The sequence below is a fragment of the Miniopterus schreibersii genome (assembly GCF_964146895.1).
Source record: "Miniopterus schreibersii genome assembly, chromosome: 19".
Taxonomy (NCBI): domain Eukaryota; kingdom Metazoa; phylum Chordata; class Mammalia; order Chiroptera; family Miniopteridae; genus Miniopterus; species Miniopterus schreibersii.
The window spans coordinates 35,550,906-35,574,457 of NC_138119.1; the positions used below are offsets into that span (position 1 = coordinate 35,550,906).

The 23,552-nt window shown below is 47.1% G+C and overlaps 1 protein-coding gene across 1 annotated transcript; it reads left to right on the plus strand.

Annotated features, from left to right (window-relative positions):
• Positions 1-178: 178 nt before the first annotated feature.
• Positions 179-20,530, plus strand: ACP6 (acid phosphatase 6, lysophosphatidic). The gene is made up of 10 exons (XM_081121421.1): positions 179-487; positions 10,042-10,170; positions 10,284-10,414; positions 10,750-10,829; positions 14,025-14,112; positions 14,898-15,030; positions 15,957-16,054; positions 18,153-18,248; positions 19,536-19,701; positions 20,335-20,530. Exons 1-10 carry the CDS (start codon positions 269-271, stop codon positions 20,476-20,478), a joined length of 1,284 nt encoding a protein of 427 aa, XP_080977547.1. The 5' UTR covers positions 179-268; the 3' UTR covers positions 20,479-20,530.
• The last annotated feature ends 3,022 nt before the right edge of the window (positions 20,531-23,552 follow it).

Genomic DNA, 23,552 nt, shown 5'->3' on the forward strand with positions numbered 1-23,552 from the left:
CGCACCCCGTCCCCAGCCCGCAGCTGGAGCGCCAGCCCCGCCCGGCGACAGCTCCCGGGGCGTCCTCGCCGCTCCCCCGTCTCTTCCCCCGCTTTCCCACCCGCGGGCCCCTCCAGCTCTCGGAGTCGCAGCGGTCCCAGCCTGGGGGGCTGGACGTGCGCGCCCGCTGGTTCCCGGGGACTTGGGGGCGGCCGCTGAGCCCCGGAGCCCGCGGGGCCGTGTCCGCCTCCGGGGCCTCCCTCCCGAGGGCAGCTGAGGGGCTTCCACCATGATCGCCGATGTCCTCAGGGCGCGCGCGTGGGCCCCCGTGGGCGCCCTGGCCTCGCTGGCGTACTTGGTCCACCAGCGGCGGGTGGCCCTGGCCGAGCTGCGACGAGCCGACGGCGAGCCTCCCGTGGACCGGCGCCTGCTGCAGCTGAAAATGGTGCAGGTGGTGTTTCGACACGGGGCGCGGAGTCCTCTCAAGCAGCTCCCGCTGGAGGAGCAGGTGAGAGGCGGGCCCGGGGGCCCCGGGGCGGCCCTGGGGGCCAGTGCGGCCGGGGCCTCGGCGGGAACTCGCCTTTGGAATTGCGGCCCCTCGGAGCGGGGTCAGCCTCGGTCCCGACGGACTGAAAACACTCCCGGGCCGCGGGCCGTCAGCGGCGCCCCTGCTGGCGGTGCCGAGTCCTCGCGGCCGGCGGCGCCGCGGGGCTGCTGCTGCTGCTGCGTGGGAGCCCCTGGGGACTGGTTAGAGTGCAGGTCCTGGTTCAGCAGGGCTGGGAAAGGAGAGCGCAGTTCTAGCGGATACTTGGATGACCTCGAGCGCAGGGGTGTAGTGCATTTCTGTGTCACCGTGTTTGAAAGGAACCACCCTAACTGGCATCAAAGTGGATAACAGAAGTCAATGATTTGGGAACAGATTTTACAACAGCTTTCTTTCTCTCAGGGTTTGCTGAAGGCTTTTTGGTAAAAAATGCTTTATCTTGGAGCTGTCCTCTATTTTGGGTATAAACCTATTGTGGAAGGGATTTGAGGTAGGAAAGCAGTTAAAAATTGGCAGCTCTTGTGGTTATAATGTCTTAAAATATACCTGCTTTGGTCAGGAAAATTATGATTAAAGCACAAATAATTAGTGTTTTAAATAATCAGTCTTTCTGGATTTATTTCTTGAGGAGAGCCAGTGAAAGTCTCTGACCTCTCACAGCAGGTGGACCTGTGGCTGAAGAACTGGCTTCTAGTGAAAATGAATATGCCACCTGAAATACTCAGGCCCCAGCAGTCACACTACCTGTGGGGTGCTTTTGCAGTGTCAGTCCTCTAGGTTAATGCTGGAGCAGGTTCAACAGGTCATCCAAACCTGATGGCATACTCCTCATAGTTGCTTTCCAGAAACTCTAGGGCTGTGTCCTCACATGGTACAACTGAAAACCCAGTGTTTAAAGCTGGCCACAGATGAAGTCAAACCTTTAAAGCACTTCCCACAAAATCTTGGGTGGCACTTAATTCTACTACCAGATTTCTAGTTAGCTTTTCTGTATGGCGATACCGCTTTCTGGTACTGGAATTTCTTTTCTTTCTTCCTCCCTCCATTCCTTCCTCCCTTCTTCTCTCCCTTTTCCTTCCATTTTTCAGTCCCTTACTTTGCCTTTTTATATTAAGGTCACTACATTTTCCTTATGATTGTGTACACAGCCTGTCTCCTGTGCACTCCCCCTTCATTTATTGTTGTTACAGAAAAGCTGGAAAATAACATAGAGGCATAAAGGCTCACATTGAAGACAAAGTTATTGGTAGTAGCAGAGAACAAAAGCCTGAATATCTAGGCCTGGACTTAGTATGTACAGTATATGTTCTCCCTGGAGAGCCTAAAAAAATTTTAGCTTATTTTAAGGATTTCTCCTGAGCCAGGGTGTGTGATGGGTATTTTTTGCCTTTATGTTGCAAGGGACAGTTTAGCTCAGGTAGAATGCCAGCCTCATTCATCTTCTGTCTGATAGCCATGAAATAATGGAACATCCGAGTCCATGGCCTCACTTTGCAATTAGTAAAATCACATTAACTCTCCCTCCTGCTCCCATTCCCTAGACTTTAGGCAGATGCACTGAACACCTTTCGTTGTCTCATATGAAGTCTTGTGCATAAAAATGAGAGTAGAACTAACTCTCTGTGTGAACTATGAGCTAGTAGTGTCAGTGGCCTGCTGTAACGTGTTTCTGGAGTCCTCTCAGATTTTCTTTTCAAGATCCAGTTTGATAGAGGTTGTTATTGGGATTTGCTAATCTTCCTGGGACTACCTGGCAACAATTCTAAAACTAAAATAGTCTTTGGTAGATGTTTCCAGACTTAGGACTGGTTTGTAGATAAACATGTGACAAGTCACCTCACTCAGTTCTATCAGAATCCTCAGAAAGTAGCATTGTGTAAACTAGATGTCTTATTGAGTTGTTTTCTTATCGCTTAAATGGCTGTTGACTTAACTTGTCTTCCTTTAGCTGTGCTCTGGAAATAAAACTCTGGAACTTGATTGGCCATTTTTTTCTGATCATTAGATTAGATCCAGAAGATAAATTTGTCCCTGCTTTTGGATTTCCCTCAGCTCCCTTCCAGATGGTGGCAAAATGGCCTCCCATTCAGGCAGGTGCCTCAGTTTTTGTAAAATAAATGTTGCTTAATACCCATCCACAGTTCAGCTAAGAGAAGAGTTTTCAGGAAGCATTGCATGAAGGATGCCTATCAGTTTATTCATTCCTCTGGAGCAGTGGTTCTTAACCTTGGTGAGACATTGGACTCAACTGGGAAGCTTTAAAAAATACTTATGTGGGATTCTCTCCCAGAGATTCTGACTAATTGGTCTAGAGCATCCAGACATGACAAAAGCTTCTCTGGTGAAGCTTTAGAAGGATCTGGACTGAACAGCATTAAAAAAGTTGATGCTCTACTCTTAGAAGATCTGGATGTGATTAGGTCAGGAGAGGGCTCAGGCATTGGTAACTTTTTAAAAACTTCCCAATGATGCCAGTGTGCAGTCAAGGCTTAAGACCATTGCTTTATTCTAAAACTCTACACCTGGAAGGTTTCTGTCTAGTTTTATGTACATTTTTCTTTTACTTGGAATGTAGCATATCCATCCCAGAGTAGTATTGTCTTCACAGAAATATGCTCTGGTGAGATGCTGTCTTTCTGTATTGAGGAAACTGAGAAACAGTCCCACAGAACTCATTGCTGTGACTACCGAAAAGATGTTTGTGATATTACTCTGTCCTCTCTATGAGGACCGTAGGGAGGAGTTTATCTGTTAGCATTAGAAATGGTGTGCTTCTCCTGAACAGTTGGCTTGCTTTTATCTTTAAGCTTGTCTAGCTGATCAAGTTTCTCCTTTTACATAAAAGCCAGAAAGCTTAGTGTTGAATCTTGGCCCACCTACAACAAATATGTGGATCTTCATGATGTGCATTTTTGAGTAACTTTATCATTGCATCCACTTTTTTTGTCCCTGTGCTGTTTGCTTTTGTCTTTCTTGCTTACTTTGAATTGATTGTCTAAGGTTTTGCTATCATCTGCTTTAAGTTCTTGAAAATGGGGTATAAATAATTAAGTAAAATTATAAAGTTAGCCTTTGCCACTAACACAAGAACAAGAATGAGAGTGTGGGGCGGGGGTGCGGGGGGGACGGACATTATGTATGGAACTGATACGCTGTTCATTCCCGAAACTCTGAAAACATGTATTCTAGACTTGCCATGACCTAGATTTTTCAGGAGCCATTCCCTGGAAACACTGAAGATCCTCTGTTGGCAACTGTGCCTAACAGGAGATTTCTTAGGTTGAATAGGCCCTGTGGACTTGGTGTCAGACCTGTGCTAGACTGGGCTGACAGGGCTGGATAATTCAGGCTCAGCTGTAAGAAGTACAGTGTAGTGAAGGAGAAAGACAAAACAGATTCCAGTTATGGGAGTATGCAGGGAGCACTGGGAACACAAAGAAGGTATCTCAATCTTAAAGTGTCCCTGACCGAACTCAGCTTGTCAATTACTCTTCTGTCTTGGTCTTGGTTTTAGTCAAGGAGTACTTCCATTACTCTTGTAACCTTAGACACCCAGGCACAAAAACAAAGTAATTTTTTTTATGTTTTAATTTATATTGTTGAAAGTATTACAGATGTTCCTTTTTTCCCCCATTGATCCCCTCCACCCTGCACCTCCCCTCCTCCAGGCCTTCACCACACCATTGTCTATGTTCATGGGTTATGCATATATGCATATAAGTTCTTAGGTTAATCTCACCCCACCCACCCCTGCCTTCCCTCTGAGATTCGTCAGTCTGTTCCATGCTTCTATCTCTCTGGATCTATTTTGTTCATTAGATTCCACATATGAGTAAGATCATGTGATACTTGTCTTTCTCTGACTGGCTTATTTTGCTTAGCATAATACTCTCCAGGTCCCACCATACTGTCTCAAAGGGTAAGGGATCCTTCTTTTTTTACAGCTGCATAGTATTCCATGGTGTAAATGTCCGAGAAGATGCTTGATATATTTCCATCTTCTTGAACTTGTAGAGACTTGTTTTGTGTTCTAACATGTGGTCTATCTTTGAGAGTGTCCCATATGCACTGGAGAAGAATATATATTCTTCAGCTTTGGGGTGAAATGTTCTGTAAATGTCAGTTAAATCCATCTGATCTAGTGTATCATTTAGAGTCACTGTTTCCTTGTTGATTTTTTGTCTGGAAGATCTATCCAGTGAAGTCAGTGGGGTGTTAAAATCTCCTACTATGACTGTACTGCTATCGAGCTCTCTCTTAAAGTCCTCCAGAAGTTCTTTTTCAGCCTGTGTGAGTCTTTTATTCTGAGGATAGTCTTATATCCTGTCAACAGCATATATATTGGTCAGGTTTTCTTATCCATTCAGCTACCCTATGTCTATTGATTGGAGAATTTAATCCATTTATATTTAAGGTTATTATTGATAGGTACTTATATATTGCCCTTTTATTTCTTTATGCCTATGTTTCTCTTTCTATTTCTACTTCTTATTACAGCAGTTCCTTTAACATTTCTTGCAATGCTGGTTTGGTGGTGATAAATTCCTTTAGCCTTTTTATTTGTCTGGGAAGCTCTTTATTTCACCATCTATTTTGAATGACAGCCTTGCTGGATAGAGTAGTCTTGGTTTCAAATCCTTGCTTTTCATTACCATGAATACTTCATACCTTTCCCTTCTGGCCTGTAGAGTTTCTGATAAGAAATCAGCTGACAGCATTATGGGAGCTCCTTTGTAGGTAAGAGATTGCTTTTCTCTTGCTGCTTTTAAGATTCTCTCTTTGTAATTTTTGTCATTTTAATTATGATGTGTCTGGGTGTGTGCATCTTTGAGTTCTTCTTGCTTGGGACTCTCTGTGCCTCCTGAACTTGTATGACTTTTTCCTTCACCAAGTTAAGGGAATTTTCTGCCATTATTTCTTCAAACAGATTCCCTAACCCTTGCTTTCTTTTTATATCTTCTGGTAATCCTATGATGCAAATATTGTTACATTTCATGTTGTCTCACAGCTCCCTTAAACTATCCTCCTGTTTTTCAATTGTTTTTTTCTTTTTGGTTCTTTGATTGAGTGATTTTTTTCTACCCTGTCTTCTAATTCGCTGATCTGATCCTCAGCTTCCCCTAAGGTGCTGTTTTTTCCTTCCAATGTATCCTTTATTTCTACCATGTCATTCTTAATTTCTTTCATAGTTTCCATATCTTTTCTCATGTTGTTGAGCATCCTTGCAATCACTGTTCTGAACTCTATATCTGATAGATTCCTTATCTCCATTTCACTCATCTCTTCTTCTGGAGAATTTTCTTGTTCTTTCATTTGGGCTTGTTTTTTTGCCTCCCCATTTTGGCTGCCTGTTTGGGTTTGTTTCTGTCTGTTAGTTAGATCTGCTAGGACTCCCAGTCTTTTGGATGGTCTCTGGTGCAGGCCAATGTCAGATGCTGTTTGTGACTGGCTTGAGAACCCTGTTTGAAGCTTTCCACAATCCACAGCTATGGCTCCCTCTGCTGAGGCTGGGTGCGTTTGGAAAGGACAAAGATCCACACCAAGGTCTGCTTTTCCAAGCCCTGGGTCCAGAGGCAAATCAGGCAGAGACTCAAAGCACCCAGACAGAGGCTGATTATTATTCAGTTGCTTAGTAAGCCTTAGGCTGTAGAAACTCCACAGGGTAGGACAGTTGCTTCCCTCCCCCCCCCCCCCCCCAGGCAAAGGCTGCCTGGATAGTAAATGTCTGCCTGAGAAAAATGTCCTGTCATATGGGGAAATGACTCAGCACACGAGTCCAGACATGTACCCTCTGAGCTCTATCTCCAGAGGCCACAACCCTGGATTCTCCTCACACAGCTCTAATCTACTCTGCCCTCTCTCTGCCAGAGCCCAAGGTGAGTGGCTACACACAAAATTTTGTGTGTTGGCCCTTTAAGAAGGTGCCTGCATATCCAGGCGCCTCTCCCTGTCAGACAGAAACCCCACTGCTTTTCATGGCCAAATGTTATGTGGGCACCTTTCTCAGTTCTGGTGCTTTGGGCTGGAGCACCCAGTTTGGGGTTTAGACCCCTGAGTTCTCAGTGGGAACCCCCCACAGCTGAGATATCCCTTTGGACCTTCACTTGCTGCCTGTGGGAGCCCAGCCAACCCTCTTGTGCCTCCACACTTCCTATGTGGTCTTCATTTTAAGTTCTTGGTTATGAGGGCGCTCTCCAGATAGTAGTCTTCAGTTGATTATTCTGGATGGTGTGTATGTATATATATATATATATATATATATATATATATACACACACACACACTTTTAAAATATATTTTTATTGATTTCAGAGAGAGGAAGGAAGAGGGGGAGAGAGAAAGAAACATCAGTGACAGAGTCATTGATCAGCTGCCTCCTGCACGTTCCCTGCTAGAGATCAAGCCCACAACCCGGGCATGTACCCTGACCAGGAATTGAAACATGATGGTCTGGATCATAGGTTGATGCTCAGCCACTGAGCCATGCTGGCCAGGCAGTTTTTCTATATTTTAGTTGTAATTCCAATTTTGTCGTGGGAGACTGTGTAGCTTCCACTTAATCTGCCGCCATCTTGGAATCCTAATGTATACATTTTCCAAAGTAATTTTTAATTTATTATTTCTTGTTTACCCACCAATATAATCCCCACATAAATCTTTTTACTACTTATTTGCCAAGTTTGACTCAAAAGTCTTGCACCTACTCCCTCTATTCCTATTGCTGTAGATGTGGCCTTAGGCTCTCATCTGCTGTGTTGCCAACATCTTGATGTTGGCTTTTCTGCATCTAGTCATTCCACTTCAGTTGTGATCCATGCTGCTGGCTTGCAAACTATTTTATGGAGCCTGTGTACTAGGGGGATGCTGAGTGGCTGGGGCTCTGGATTCCCACTCCTAATTCAACTAGAGAAATTCTTGTTTTTGTCTTTCAATATACAATCTGAAGTTAAACTCTACTTGGTATTTACTGATTAAGAAGTTTGAAAACTGCTCCCAGGTTGAGGCAAAGCAAACTACTTCTTTCCTATATATATCATTCTTCAGCTTTGCTCAAGCTTTCTATGTACAGGGTGGGACAAAAATGGGGTTGCAGTTGTGAGTACACAGAACACAGAGTTTATACTAATGTTATTATTTATTAATTATTGTATTATTTTCCATATGAACAACTGTAAACCTACTTTTGCCCCCCCTTTGGAATTCTCAATACCACCTTCTCTCTTACCACTTTGTATTCTCAAGCCTGTGTCTTTGCTTGTCTAAATCCTGTTCGTTTCAAATGCCATGCTCTCCATGAAACTTTGCCAGACCCCCAGGCTGAAGAGAAGGCTGTCTTGTCTTTGAACTACAGTGGTCTTCACTTGGTTTCTTGTAACACATAGTTTCTGTTTTAGTACTGCTGTCACTTACATTCATGGCTTGCTATCTCCACTAACCTGAAAACCCCAAGAGGCAGGGTCATGTTACCTCAATCGTGGTATCTTCCACAGGACCTGGCAGATTGCTGGAGCTATTACTTATACCTATTGGGTGCCAGGCCCTTTGTTGGACATCCAAAATGCAAAGGCCAATACACGACCCTGTCTCTGTTCTCAGGAAGGTAAATCTACGGAGCAGGACAGTCTGGTAAAGGAGCTCTTCTCATATAGTTTGCTAAAGGCCACCAAAGCCTCTGTGAGAACTAGGGGCCATAGTCATAGCTTCCGGGAATATTTAAGCTGTCTTATGGAGTGAGCAGAAGTCTTTCAGATGAAACAGAAAATTCCAGGTAGAAGAAACATGAGGCTGAAAGGCCAAAAAGTGTGAGAATGGTGCTGTAGGAAACAGTTGTGTGGCTTGAGAGTAAATGTGTAGGGCAGGGTGAAGAGAGAGAGGCAGGGATCATCACGCACTGTGAGCCCTTGAAGGGTTTTGTGCAGGAACGTTAGAACATCAGAACTTGGAAAGAAGGAGCAGAGATTTAAAGATAGTAGGAAGAAAGTCTCAGCTCTGAACACCCAGTCTTCTGATATTAGTTGCTACAGCACCAGCAGAGGAAGAGACTCGGGTGTTGGAGAGTAGATGCAAATGGGACTGAGACTGTGCCTTTTTGAAAACTGGAGAGCTGCTTCCATACAAAGTGAACCTGGGACTCCTAGTGGCACTCTTCCGGGATATTTCTGGGAGGGGCCAAGATAAATACAGTCATGTGTGACATAATAGATTTTCAAATGTTAGTGGGAAATTGAGTTAAATATTTTGATTGTCAGTGCTGTAGGAATTCAGGTAAGACCATCACTGAAAACTGGGGTAGCGACTGGTGGGGAAAGGAAGTAAGACTTGGGTTATCACTGGACCTTGGAGAGAAGTTGGATGGGCAAGTAGGGACAGGGGTCCCTCTGAGCAAGCAAGGGAAGCCAGCTGAGAGAGGATGCAGAGGAACAGTGGGCATGGTCTCGACTGGGAGGGGAGGAGAGAGGCGGAGTGGCAGTACAGCTAGGGACAGGGCTGGACCAAGGTGCAGAAGTCCTAGAAGGCCAGATGCTTATCTTTTGAAACATTAGGAAAAGCTGCCAGTGTGATGAAAGTGGTTTAGCAAAGTGGTTATGTATGGATGGATTGTGGGGCTGAGGGGACGGAGTCTGTCACAGGCTGTGCCTAAGGTAATAAGGTTTTGTGCTCTAACAGTAAGATAAAAGAAGGACCATTGGAGTGACTTTTTCTAGCCAGCGCTCAACAGGATTTGGTGTGGGGATGGTGGATCAAGGGGGAGAATCAGAGATTCACGTTTGGGGCCTAGGAGAATTGTGGGAGCATTGAAAGAGACATGAGTTGGGGAGAGGAGCAGTATATGGAACTAGAAGAAAAGATTTGTTTTTAAAATTGAAGTCATCACATCTGACTCAATGAGTGTAAGAATTTTATGGGCAGTTGGAGCTAAGAGACCTATGGCTACTTGTGATGTTTTGAACCCACTATAGTACAGTTGGCAGGAGCCAGATTGCAAGGAGTAACGAAAGATGGTGAAGACATGAAGTTTCCTTAGAGGGCAGCGACTTGTTTGAGAAATTGGAGGACAGGAAGGGAAATACGTGGTAGTTACAAGGGACATGAAGTAGAGTCCTTAAGGGAGGGCCGTAGAAACCTGCGGGCTGATTCCTTAACAAGCCTTACAGGTATATATGGTCACTGAGATTATATTCATTCATTCATTCACCAAGTATTTGTGCGTCAAGCATTCTAGCCACTTCTCCCTTTACTTCAGTCTGGACTAGGTGCCAGGGCAGCCTCTTGACAGTGAACACTGGTGTAGTAATGACAGGACTTGGTCTGAGGACACCGGGAATAGTAAATCCTGGTTTTTGCTTCCTTTAATTGAAGCTAGAGTTAAAGTTTCTTTCCTTCTCTCCCGTGGGAAAGTTACAGGTGTAGTGTCAGTGTGATCCCGGCTGTGTCCCAGGTGCTGCTGGATATTAATGCTGTGTCAAGAACCTTTTAAACAATATGTTGTGTGTTTTGTGTGTGTGTCGTTACAATAGGTAGAGTGGAATCCCCGGCTATTGGAGGTCCCACCCCAAACTCAGTTTGAGTATACCGTCACCAATCTTGCTGGTGGCCCGAAACCACATTCTCTTTTTGACTCTCAGTACCACAAGACCGTGCTGAAGGTGAGCAATGCTTCCTGCGATGGGAAGCCGCTGCTGGCTCTGATGGCTGCTCTGGGCTGGGCTTAGTAGGCTGTGAGGGGGTTGCATTCCTCTCTGTTTCTGCCCCACCGCAGGGGGGCATGTTTGCTGGCCAGCTGACCAGTGTGGGCATGCGGCAGATGTTTGCCCTGGGGGAGAGGCTGAGGAAGAACTATGTGGAGGACATCCCCTTCCTTTCGCCAACCTTCAACCCACGCGAGATCTTGTGAGTTACTTGAAAGACGGATGTTGTGCCCAGTGTGAGGTCTTGAGCATGAGGAAACCTGTCCTTGTGCCCCAGATGCTTTCCACTCTCGTCCAAGGGAGGTTGGGCCAGTTGCCCTTACAAAGTAGAACCCTTTGAACTGGTGGTCATTGGCGGTCACATTCATGGCTTTCGGGTCCCTTGGGGCAGCCATCACACAGAGAGGAGATTCTTCCCAGCCCCGTAGCTCCCCTTATGTACCCTTGAAAGCTCCCCAGTGGCTCTGTGGAATAAGGTAGAGTGTATATAATTAAATCTTCCTTTTTGAGTACCTCTACCTTTTTGTGTTTTTCCAGTGTTCGTTCTACTAATATGTATCGGAATCTGGAGTCTACCCGCTGTTTGCTGGCTGGGCTTTTCCAACGTCAGAAAGAAGGTTCGAATTTGGAGTCTAAAATAGCCCCTGCCCCTGCCCCTGAGGAACTTTTTCTTCTTAATTCCAAAGGCGCCACCTCCCTCTTCCTTGGTGCCTGCTCCCTTGGTCTCTGTCCTGCACACGTGGCTTCCATGGTGCACCTGCTCTCGTGGGCCCTTCCTGACGGGCTTCTGCCTGGCCAGCCTCACCTCAGTGGCTGCAGGAGCGGCAGCTGCTCTGATGGGCCCCTGCCTCCTCACTCCTCCCCTTCAACTTCTGCGCAAGCTGCACGAGGCAGCCCTCGCCAGGTCTTGTGAGCAATATTGGGGCTTTGTGCTTAGGTGAGAGACTGCTGAACAGGAAGGAGGGCCAGAGGGACGCTTAGCTGGGACCTGAGCCTGCTGTTGCTGCTCTGGTCCTGGTGATAATCCAGAGCATGACCCTGGTACTATTACTAGCATTAGCTCAGTCTGTCCTGTTTGAGAAAGTTTATTGAGTTGGGTTTTGACAAATTCAGCCAGTGAATGATCGCAGCTAGTGGTTCCCAACCTTGTCACCACTAAGGACCACATTTATTATTTTCCCTCATGGTTCCCATGTTTTGAGGACCTTTGACTATCAAATGGAGCTGCATTTTGTCACATATAATTGATTCAAATTTACATTTAATTGCTTGTCTGAGTTTCAGATCATCATAACCTCACTAATATTAAGACACTAGAAGGCAAAAATTCTTGTTATTTTGTGTAGCTTCTTCAGCAGTATCTCAAAGAGGTATAACATTTCCACCGGGCACTTTTTTTTAAAAATCCTCATCCGAGAATATTTTTTCCATTGCTTTTCAGAGAGAGTGGAAGGGAGGGAGGGAGGGAGAGAGAGGAAAACATGGGCTTGAGAGGGACACATTGATTGGTTGCCTCCCGCACATGCCCACCAGGGCCGTGGAACTGAGGTACGTGACCTTGGCCAGAATCCAACCCGAGACCCTTCAGTCCGAGGGCCGGTGCTCTAACCATTGAGGCAAACTGTCCAGGGCTTCCACCAGGCTTTTTAAAAAATGTTAAATGATAGAAACCTTCAGGCCAGAGGAGGCTGGCCTTGCCCCCAGCTGGGGTGGGCAGTGCTGCTGATTCTGGCTGAAGCTGGCTATTGGCCACAAAGAGCATGTGTCTAAGGAACACACAGCAGACAGAATGGGCTGCTCCTTACTTCCCGGGAGCCCCTTAGCTCAGGAACAGTCCACAGTGCCTGGCCTTCTGGAAGCTCTTCACTTGCTCAGCTTCTAAAAGGCAGATATCCTCTTCTCATAAATAGCAAAGCTATGACTGCAGTAGGAAATACGTTTCTTGGTGGCAGACTGACCTGCAGACAGGAATCCGACCGAGGCTGCCCCAGGTTTTCAGCAGGAAGGAAGTTGTGTCATCCTCAGCCTCCAGTGTGGCTGCAGGGGACCCAAATATTGTGGGACTCTAGTTGGACATCTGTCACAGCAATTCCCATGCCTTTACCAGTATCAAGGGACTTGAATAAACCAAAGAACCCCAAGGTGTTAGTTACAATTAATGGAAGTGGTGCAACTCTGGATATTGTTTCAGGACTAAATGCTTAGAGAAATCCTGAGGGTTTGTGTAGGCTGAGGAGAACCAGGCTGTGGGAGAAGCCGGAGGTTGTTGGTCTGTACTATGTGATCAGTCGTTCAGCATATATTTGAGTGTCAACTCCAATGTTTCTTATTTATCATAAACTGTAAGTCCAATTCCAGACACCAATATCAGATACCAGATAGAATTATCATGTTATACTAAAGGTTTAAATTATAGTTGTTATTATTATTCTAACATTTAAAGGACTTACTATGCACCAAACATTATTGTTAGAGCTTCGCGTTTATGAACTCACTTAATTCTTGTCATAACCCTGTGAGGCAGGTAACATTATCATCAATTGACAGATAAGAGAACTAAGGCACAGAGAGGCTGAATGACTTTCCCAGGGACACAAAGCTGGTAAATGGTGGCGCTTGGGTTCAAATCCTGGTGGCCTGGTTTCAGAATCCATACTCATCCTCTTCGTGCTTCTCAAGACGTGGACATCGGGAGAGGGCCTCTCTGGTCATTTGACAACGAAGGTGTCTGAATGCCGATATTCTAGCCAAGTTACCACAGGCTATATTTATAGTCCTGAGGGTGTGACTATCGGTAACTTGGGAGTAATCGTTCTTTGGGGCTTAGAGTCACCTAATCACTCAACAGATTGACTTCAGCGAACTCCAGGGAGCTGCTGATGGGAGCTGTTTCTTTCACCATCAGAGAAGGTCAGGCTTGAGCTCTGTAGACAGGGGAGTTGCACAGAGCAAAGCCGGGAGGTACTAGAGGGCCTTCCCTGAGCATCGGTGGGAGGAACAAGGGTACTTGTGAGCTCTGAGCAGTAGGGAGCTACTGCGCGGTTTGTAGTCTAATCCGTGGTTCCAGGAAGTTCATCTGGAAGGCTAGCTTTCGTTTGGGCAGGGTGATGGGTCTGAGAGGACTTGTGGCCTTGTGGTCACCTTGCTTAGATTGCCATGTGTTAAGCTGTCATACTGGCCTATAGGATTGACTTTGGGAAGCAAGAAAGTCACCTAGTTCTGATAAAGTCAGGGGCGGCCCATTTATCAGAAAGCCCAAGAGCTGCCTGGGCCGGGTGGCTCAGTTGGTTGGAGTGTAGTCCATATACCACGGGGTGAGCGGGTTCAATTTTCAGCCAGGGCACATACCCAGGTTGTGGGTTTGATCCCTGTTTGGGGTGTATGCGGGAGGAGGCCAATCGATATTTCTCTTTCTCTCCCACATTGATGTCTGTCTGTCTGTTCCATTTTAAAAAAACCAATAAAATAAAAAAATAAATGAAAAAGCCCAAGTACTGGTAGTGCCTTGAGGTCAGGTTTTTTGGAATGGGTCAGGGAAGTGCCATCTGAATCAGGTTGCAGCCTATATGTGGCCCAATAAGATGGGTTGTGCCAGACAGAACATGGCTGCTACCTGCTTTCTTCATTGCTCAGGCCGTAGGGGAGCTCCTACTGGCAAGGCCAGGGCGTGGTGAAGGCCTTCACTCTCCTTGAGTAACCTTGATGACCTGCATCCTGGAAGCTCCATCTGTGTGTTCAGAGAAGGAGGGGGAGGAGATGCTGGAGGAACACACTGCAGCTTCCTCCTGCCTGTGTCCCCGCCTTACTTTCAGGACCTGCTGTCATCCACACTGATGAAGCAAGCTCAGAAGTCTTGTACCCCAACTTCCAGAACTGCTGGAGCCTGCGGGAAAGAATCAGGTACCGCCCTGGGTTCTGGCTCACTGCTGGGGGACAGGCGGCCTTATAGTACGTTTGCTGGCAGGATCTGCCTGAGCCGAGGGCCTGCGGGGCCTACTGAGCTGAGGATGGGGGAGGCATGGCATTCAGGTCCGACACTGCTACCAGGAAGTGAAGATGCTCCTGCTCACAGTGGCGAAGGGACAGGAAGCCTGGGAAAGCCACATGCTGGGCTAGAGAGATGGTGCATACGGCCACGAGTGGGGCTTTGCTATTTCCAAAGCAGTATTGTCTCGATAATCCTGAGCTCTCAGATGGGGCCGATGAAGAAACTAGTGGGCTAAATAAAAGATGATTGAGCCAGTCATCGAATTGCAAATCCAGGCGGGCAGGCAGAAGACACAGATTCCCTTTCTCACCAGTGTGCTGCCCTGTAGGGTAGGTTGGTCTGGGCTGATGGCACTTTTCAATGTGTAGGTATTTCTGGGCGATACTCAGGATAAAGTGTGTGTTTCACAGAAGAAACAATGCTGTTTTCAAGCAGACCTAAGCCATGCTTGCATGGTGTTTGGTTTAATAAAAGAAAATGCTGGAGTAGGATTTGAAAAAATTCAGGTTTTATTCCAGCCCTGGTACTTGCTAACTTTTCAAGTCATTTTTACCTCATAGAACCTTAGTTTACTCATCTGTAAAATGGAATAATGACAGCTAACCCCTATGAGTTGTTGAGGATTAAATGAGATTCCAAACTTCGTAAATTGTTGATCACTGTACAATATAAGGACACTCTTTTTATTTTTTGGCAGAGGTCGGAGGCAGGCTGCCTCTTTGCAGTCGGGAATCTCAGAGGATTTGAAAAAGGTGAAGGAGGGAATGGGCATTGCCAGCAGTGATGGAGTGGACTTCTTAATCCTCTTTGACAATGTGGCTGCTGAGCAGGTGGGATGACTGTCCTCCTTGGGCCCTGGGGGTGGGCGAATCTGGCGTGGGCACCTGGATGGCCTGGCCCCTAAGTTAGAACTGGGTGGAGAGAAGCGGGTGGAGGCCTCCTGGTTTGGAGGCAGCTGGCAGGGATCGGCGACGATCGGGGAGGACTCCTCATTCAGGAGCAGGCATTTCACTCTAGGTCAGAGTTTCCTGAAGCATGTTCCCTAAGTACCAGTGCTGTGAGTGTGTGCTACGACGGGCAGAGGCTGGGTGGGTGGTGGGAAGGGAAGAATTGTCTAGAAATTTTGGAGGACCTTTGTATTAACTCAGGTTTTGAAGAGTGTGTGCACATCAGCATGTTAAAGAACCCGAGAAGCCCGTAGTGAAGAAGGCTGGTTAATTTTTAAGTCTGTTTTTCCCAAATTCACTTAGCCATAGGATTTTTTTTAGTCTAATAAGTGCTGAAGACCACCCACTGGGAACTGCTCCTCTAGATTCAAAATCAGACACCCAAAGGCTGTACAGCTGGATCCTCCTTCTCTGGGGAAGACAAGTACAGCCTGTACTGAAGTGTAAAATAGGTTTGAGGTTATAAGAAGAGTTTATATGAACTGTTTCTATGTTACACTTTCTGGAAGTCATTTTGGGGAAAATGAAGGCCATGAATTACTTGCCTTATATTTTATTCACCACTTTTTCTTTTACAGTTTAAAAAAACACAAATGTTTTCATTTTGGAGTAGATGGGGAGCTGTCAGAAAGGGAGGAAAACAGGTTTTCCTGGGCCTTCAGAGCTCTAGGAATAGCTCCCAAAAGGCCCCGAGAACATAGCTTTTTGAGCTGTGAAGCCCCTGCCCCCCCCCCCCCAGAAGGTCCCCTCAGGCCCCTGAAGGCTCCGTGAAAGCATTTCTTTCTACACCATACCCCTGGCCCTTTCAGGTGCACGGCCTCCTGAGCTGCCCAACGCTGAAGAGGTTTGCACACATGATCGAGCAGAGAGCTGTGGACACAGCCTTGTTCGTGCAAGGTGGAGACAGGTGAGGGGCCTCTTCAGCTGCTGGCACGACGTCACGCTTGCTCAGGCCTCCCAGTGCAGGAAGGGGTTCATCAGACCGCTCACACCTGCCTGCTGGTGTCCGTGTGCATTGGCAGAAGTCACCCCATTCTCTGGGCTCACTGAGTGGACCCAGCCCTGGGTTGAGCTGGACCTGGCCACCTAGTGCTTCTGTCCACTGTTATACGGATTCAGGAGCCACCACTTGACTGAGTTTCTCTTAATCACTGACTTACTCCTTTTGCTGTAAGTTTCAAAGGATTTGGGGTGGGGATGCTGAAGTAAGAATCATCATCGCTCACTTGATTCATCACCTCACAATTTACAATAATTTTCATGTTCTCGCTGTGAGGTAGGGTCCAAGTCCTGGCTTTGCAGTTGGAGAAACTGGGCCAAGGGATGTGGCCACCTTCCTTCAGCTCAGCTAGCAAGGGGCAGAGCCACGACTTGGCCCTAGGTCTTCTAATAGTCCTGTGTTTTCTCCATGTTACTGACACTTAGGGTGCTGTTTTTAGAAGGGCTGTGTCCTGACTGTCAGAATGGACAGTTTCTCTTACCAAATGGCAAAACCATGCTTTTGTGCTTGGTTAAGAACATTCAGCTTGCACTCAGCTTAGGTGACTTGCTAGAGGAGGAGATGGGAAATAGGGGAACAACCCTAGGAAGATGAGTGGGAGGAAAAGCAGCTAACATTTCAAGGAGTTGCGCAGTCTGTTGATAAGAGCCTCTGACAGCTGTTCTCCCCCTCCGAGTCGGTGTGTCCATTTGTACACCACACAGAGCATCCAGAAGGCTCCGGCCTCACCACTCGGCCTCCTGCCACTACCTGGACTTGCCACTTTCCCTCATCTATTCCTGAGGTGGCCCCACCAGACTTAAATTGTCACTGACTGCCCTCCTCTCCACTAATACATACACGCACGCGCACGCACACACACACACACACACACATTTAGTAAATATTTTAGGTTTTGTGGCTTATGCTTTATCTGTTGCAACTACTCATCTCTTCCCATGTAGCATGAAAGCAGCCAAGGACCACATGCAAACAAATGGGCACAGCTGTGCGCCAATAAAATTTTATTTACAAAAACAGGCAGGTGGGTTTGGTTGGACCAATGGCCACAGTTTGCCTTCTCCCGGTGTAAAGCATTTTAAATAAGACCTGATCCATTGTCCTTTTTATTCCAGTGAGTCCTGGTTTCATAAAAGCAATGTGTCTTTGAGCACAAATGGTTACCACCTCACAGGGCCGTCCCCCTGGCTGGGCCCCTGCGCGTTTTCTGGAAAGCGTGTGGGACGTACAGCGTTTGTTGCCTACTCCTCACCCATTGCTTCCGAGCTCCTTGATTTGTAAAAGTGGCCGCTTATCCAGTCACCGTGAATAAGAATTGCTCTAAGCCAGTCACGGCGACTCCATTCCCCTTTGTCAGTGATTGGGTTCTGGGAATTCTGGGAGAGGTTTTTTCCTCTTTGATTTTAAAAAGTGAGAGTCACCAGAACCAAGTGTTTTGGCTGCTTACTGGCCCGTTTTACTGCTTTGTTTGTACCCAGCCTGAGAATGAAAGCAGTGGAGCCACAGTGCCAGCCCTGCGAGCACTACTGCTGACTCCTTGTTAAATCAAATCTGTAATGAGAAAGGTCCTTATGGCCTAACCTCCAGGGAAGGAGGCTGGCGCGTGGGAGGCATGGTTAGGGATGTGGTTCCTTCAGATTGCTGTCCTGAGGGCCCTCCGGGACTCCTGGAAATCACCACCCCTGTCCTTCCCAGCTTGCTCTTTCAGTCCCGAAGGCCCAGTTCTGTATGACTTGCCGGGTACCCTCTCCCCCAGCTGCTCTCCTCTCAGCTGTGTTCGTACCATGTCTGTATCCTGGCGCTTTTGTTGTTGGAAGTGTTTGTGCCCAGAGAACCCTCAAACTTTAGGCAGCGCCGATTTTCTCCTTCCAGCCTGTCTGTCCCTCAGGCTTGATGTGTCTTTTTCTCAGTTCTGATTGGCTAGTGAAGGCCTCGGGCAGAACCACTCGTGTTCCCTGTGTGCTGAGTAACAGCTGGGTGCTTAAATGTTGTTTCCTTGCCATAGGGAAAGTCTGCAGATGGCAGTGGGACCATTTCTCCATCTCCTGGAGAGCAACCTGCTGAAGGCTGTGGACCCGGCCACTCCGCCTGACAGTAACAGGTACTGGGCACAGCTCCTCAGCTTCATGCAACTGAGGGTAGTGGGGACCTCCGGTTGTAGCGAGGAAACCCAGGTTTTAGGGGGCCAAGAACCAGGCTGTCGGCGACTGAAGGTAGAAGTTTTGAGGCCACAAATCCCAAAGACATTCACATTTTTACCTTTCTCCCTGCTACACCCATCCAACCATGTTTTGAAATTTTAATTTTAGCTAAAAGAACCCTAAATTAATTTTTCTATTTTTTACTAATTGTACGTGTGTTCGAGTAGCTAATTAGGATATCACTTACTTGATGTCATAATAGCCTGAAACAAAGATAGTTGGTAATAGATTCTTTAGTTTGAATTCCTTCATTAAGTATATAGAAGGGTATGATACCATGAGGCATTTTAAGATTGGAAGTGGCTCATGACCCTCCATCACCACTTTTGCAGAGCCTGGAGCCCAGTTTAGGGACCACAGTGGTAGAATATTATGTATCCTAGGCCCTTGCAAGGCAAAGTGTGGTCTGCAGATGGACAGCTTCACCGTCCTCTGGGAGCATGTTAGCTTCTCAGGCCCCAGCCTTACCTACTGAATCAGAATCTGCACTTTAAAAAGATCCCCAGGGGAAAGACAGGATAGTGAGTTGAAAAAGGAACATTCAGGAACTTGGGCCAAGATTTATAATAGCAAATTATGGGAATGCCCATCCCTGTCCATCACAGTACCCGTGACAGTACATTTCCTGCTGGCCTCTACCACTTTGCCCCCTTGGCCTACTGCTAGTCCTCTAGTGTGGGGTCTACAAATAAAATCCTTGATCTCTCCCAAAAGATAGATATAGGGTCAGACAGATATGGATTAAAGTCATCTGGAGAATGTGTTGGCCAAACAGGTTCATTAATATTCCTTTGAAATAAACTTAATTCCCCCCAAAATGCAAGCTTCCCCAACTCAGAGAAGCACTTGCCCTACTAAAACTCATCACACAGCTGAGTAAGAACATTTGCCAGAGGCAGGCAGGTTCCAGAGAGAGAGAGAGGGGAAGGGCCCAAGGCATGCATGCTCAGTGTCTTCTTTGAAACTCACCAGGGGAGGAGGAAACCACAGAGCTGTTCCAGTGGGGATCCTGCTCCTTGCAGACATGGGAGTGGGGATACGGCTTCTCCCTCATCTCCTGCGAGGGATTTTGTACCAGGCTCAGCTAGTTTCCGAGGCATGTGTTGCTGCTGCTGAAGAAGGCAGGCCTTGTCCCGGCCCCCAGGGTCCCAAGGGAAGATGTGTGGAGAACTGTCTCCTCATTGCAGAAAACTGTACCTCTATGCGACTCATGATGTGACCCTCCTGCCGCTTTTACTGGCCCTGGGGATTTTTGACCACAAGTGGCCACCGTTTGCTGCTGATGTGACCCTGGAACTCTACCAACACCAGGAGTCTTCGGAGTGGTTTGTGCAGCTCTATTACCATGGGGAGGTAAGACCCCTGAGGCGGGGTCGGGTGGTGGCTAGGCACCCTTCCCCCAACCCCACCCACCTGGTTTCCAGCACCAGGTCCCCCTCTGTGGGCCCAGAGGAACCTCCTTTGGTGTAATCAGCTTTCTGAGTCATCTAGGTCGATGCGTGGCTCTGGCCCAGGGATAAGGCAGAACTTGGCCTATGGAGGCCGCTGGAACTTGGGTCTTGTCCTAGTTCTGTTACAGACTCCTCCTAGGAGCAGGACCACCCTCCTCTTCCTCCAAGTGTGTCTGCCGGGGTGTAAAATTCTGACGTAGAAGCTTGTTTTGGAAATTAATGGTGGTGTCTTTGGGAGGTGACATGTTCTGTCAGCACTCTTGGTGTCTTGGCTGCCTCAGCAGGTGGCTGAGCAGGTGGCTGTCCAGGGCAGAGGCTAGAGCAGTCCCCAAGGATCAGACCTTTACTCCTCCCAGTGCCGGTCCTAACTTGACTGTCTTCCCAGTCAGTTCAAGAAACAGTTCTTGAGTGACTTTTGCTAGCTGGCTGAGTAGTGGGGTCTCTCGGCTGGTACTTGTGGCCTTGCACAGGCCTCTGGGCACCGCTGGAAACAGTGAGATGGTCCTGGCCCTGCTGAGCAACATCTCTTCCACAGGAGCAAGTGCCAAGAGGCTGCCCTGATGAGCTCTGTCCACTGGACAAGTTCCTGAACGCCTTGTCAGTTTACACCGTAAACCCAGAAAAATACCACACCCTCTGCTCTCAAGCACAGGTGACGGAACTTGGAGAAGGAGAGTGACTGATTGTCCAAGCAGGATGTTGAGTTTTAAATAAAATGCCTTTGCATGGTGCCTCTGGCTGTTATGTGTGGGAGCAAGAGTTAATGTGCTTTAACATAAGGGAAGGAAGGGTATTTCCTTCCTATAGGTAATATTAAGGTCACTTCTTGAAAGGAAAAGCAGTGTATATACTGTGGCTTGATTTCCATGTCCAGAAGCATCTGCCTATGACATAGGCTGGGGACATCATGACCCTGTAGAATTTTGTTGGCTTTGGACTTCAGGTCTTTTTTCTTTTCTTACTGATTTCAGAGAGGAAGGGAGAGGGAGAGAGAGAGAAACATCAATGAAAACAAAATCATTGATGGGCTGCCTCCTGCACGCCCCCTACTGGGGATCGAGGCTGCAACCAGACACGTGCCCTGACTGGGAATTGAACTGTGACCTCCAGGTTCATGGGTCGATGCTCAACCACTGAGCCACACCACCTGGGCTCAGCTCTTTTTTCTTATCTTCATTTCACAGATTTGAAGTGGTCATTACAAAGGTGAAAAGTTTCTGTCCCCAAGTTGTTTCAGTCCAGTGGGAGAGGCAGGTGGGTAAATCAGTGATGACAGTGCAGTATGTTTCCTGTGATGAGGCATCAGGAGCTATTTGGGTACAAAGAAGAAACGCCTGGCCCAGCAGGCAGAGAAAGCTGAGTAGGAGTTACCTAGGTAAGCAAGGAGGAAAGGATGTTGTGTGTAGGTTAAAGGGTCGCTTGAAGGTCAGGGACCGCTGCTGGCTGCTGGGTGGGAAGCTGGAGCCATGCCCTGGAGGCCCAGCAGGAAGATGCAGGGAGGCTTGGCTTCTGGTGGCTGGAGCTGCAGCAGTGGGGAGAGGGCTCCACAATGGTGGGCTGCAACCGCTCTCAGTATAAGAGCTTCCCCTGTAACGGGGCCCCCACGGGTTCCTGTTAATCTCCCCGTTTCCTCATCAGTTTTCCCATTGTTCCCCAGAATCTATTTCAAACAACCAGCCCCTTTACCTCTCAGGGAAAATAGCAATCATAAAGTCTCTCCACTTCCAACCATCCTTATGTTGACAACTCCCAGGTCTACTTCTCTAGCTCAGGTTTCTTTTCAGAGCTTCAGACACCCCTGTCCACATGGATGTGCCATAGACACAAAATGTCCCATGTCACAATCAAACCCTCTCTCCTACAGCCTGCTGCTTCACAGGCTTACCTTTCTGAATGAAAGACACCTCCACCATCCACTCAGTCGCGAAACCAGAAGTCTGTCCTTGTCTTCCTATTTCACATTTTCCTCTGTCTTAACCAGTTAAGTTCTGTCCTACCTAGTTTATTTTGTGAATCTATTCCCACCTCTTTATCCTTGATCTTCAATATCCCCTTCCTGTCCTCACTCTGATAATTACTTTAAGAAAATAAAAGCAATTGGAAGAGACCTTTAGTCTCACCACCACCATCACTACCACCACCACCAGATCTGCTACCCCATTTGTGCTGGTGGCCATACGGCCTTCCTGTTACTAGGAACAAACCATTCCCATTCCTATCCAAAGCCAACCCTCCAGCTTTACATTGACTCCTACATTTATCTCTTCTGCATTGTTAATTTTCTCTTTCTGCCAGTTATTGCCATTTGCACACAATTATGCTGTAAAATTCTCTGTTAATTTTTTTCCCACATTTTGGAAGTACTATGCTATTTTTTTCTCCCCTTTACAACAAAATTTCTCAGAAGAGTTCTTTATACTTGCCCTCTCTGATTCTTCCCTTCCCATTTGTGTTGAACCAGCTGCGGTTAGGTGCTCACCCCTTCAACACCCACGGAAACCGCCCTTGTCAAAATCATCAGTGACCTCTGAGTGCTCAGTCCAGTAGCCAGTTTTTAGTCTTACTCAGATTCTCATCAGCAGTCTTGGAATATTTTTTTCATTTGGCTGCCATGACAAATACTCTCTTGGTTTTCCTCCGGCTTCTCAACTTCTCAGATTCTACCTTTTTGTAATTTCTAAGTCTTGGAGTGTCTCAGGGCTTAGTCCTTGGACCTTTTCTCCTACACCCATCCCCAGTGACCTCAAGCAGTCCCATAGTATTTAGACAATGTCTCCTAAATTTATATCTTAAATCTCGACCTTTCCCCTGAATTCTCATTTCCAATTGTGTACTCTATCTCCACATGGATATTTAAGATATTTAATATGTATTAAACTTTCCATTGTCGACAATCTGCTCTCAATTCTTATGCCTCTTTAAATCTTCTTCCACAGGCTTCCCCGTCTAGGTAAATGGTACCACCGTTTACCCAGTTGCTTGGGCCAAGAGCTTTGGAATTGCCCTTGATTCCTCTCTTTCTCATTCCTACATCTAAGCCATCAGTAAATCCTGTTGTGTCTCTTTTCAGACTATATCCAGAATTGACTACTTAAGACTTCCATCGCTGCTGTCTTAGTTTCAGCATTACCTCTCATCTGGATTCATTGCAGAGTTCTATTTCTGCCCTTTCCCTCTCCCCCAATTTATTTTCAACATATGCATTGCTTTTAAAACACAAGTCAGATCGTGGCAGTCTTCTGTTCAGAATTCTCCCCTGGCTTCTCATATCAAAGAGACAGTCATCCCACTGGTCCCCAAGGCCCTAGAACACCCTCTCCCCTCCTCTCCACTGTGCTTCAGCCACCATCGCCTTCTTACCATCTTGTACGCCATGTACCCTAAGTCATGTCCTCACCTGGGATCTTTGTATAAGCTGTTTCCTCTCCCTGGAATGTTCTAGACATTTTGTGGTTGGCTCCCTCTCTTCACTCAGATCTCAACTCAGTGTCATCTCATAGAGATGCTCCCATGTTATCCTACATAAAGTTTTTGTGTTTTTTTTAAATATACCTTTATTGATTTCAGGGAGAGGAAAGGAGAGGGAGAGAGAGAGATAGAAACATCAATGATGAGAGAGTCACTGATTGAGCCCGCAACCCGGGCATGTGCCCTGACCGGGAATCGAACCCCGATCGCCTGGATCCCGGGTCGACGCTCAACCGCTGAGCCATGCCCGGCCGGGCCCTACATAAAGTATTTCAGACCCTTCCC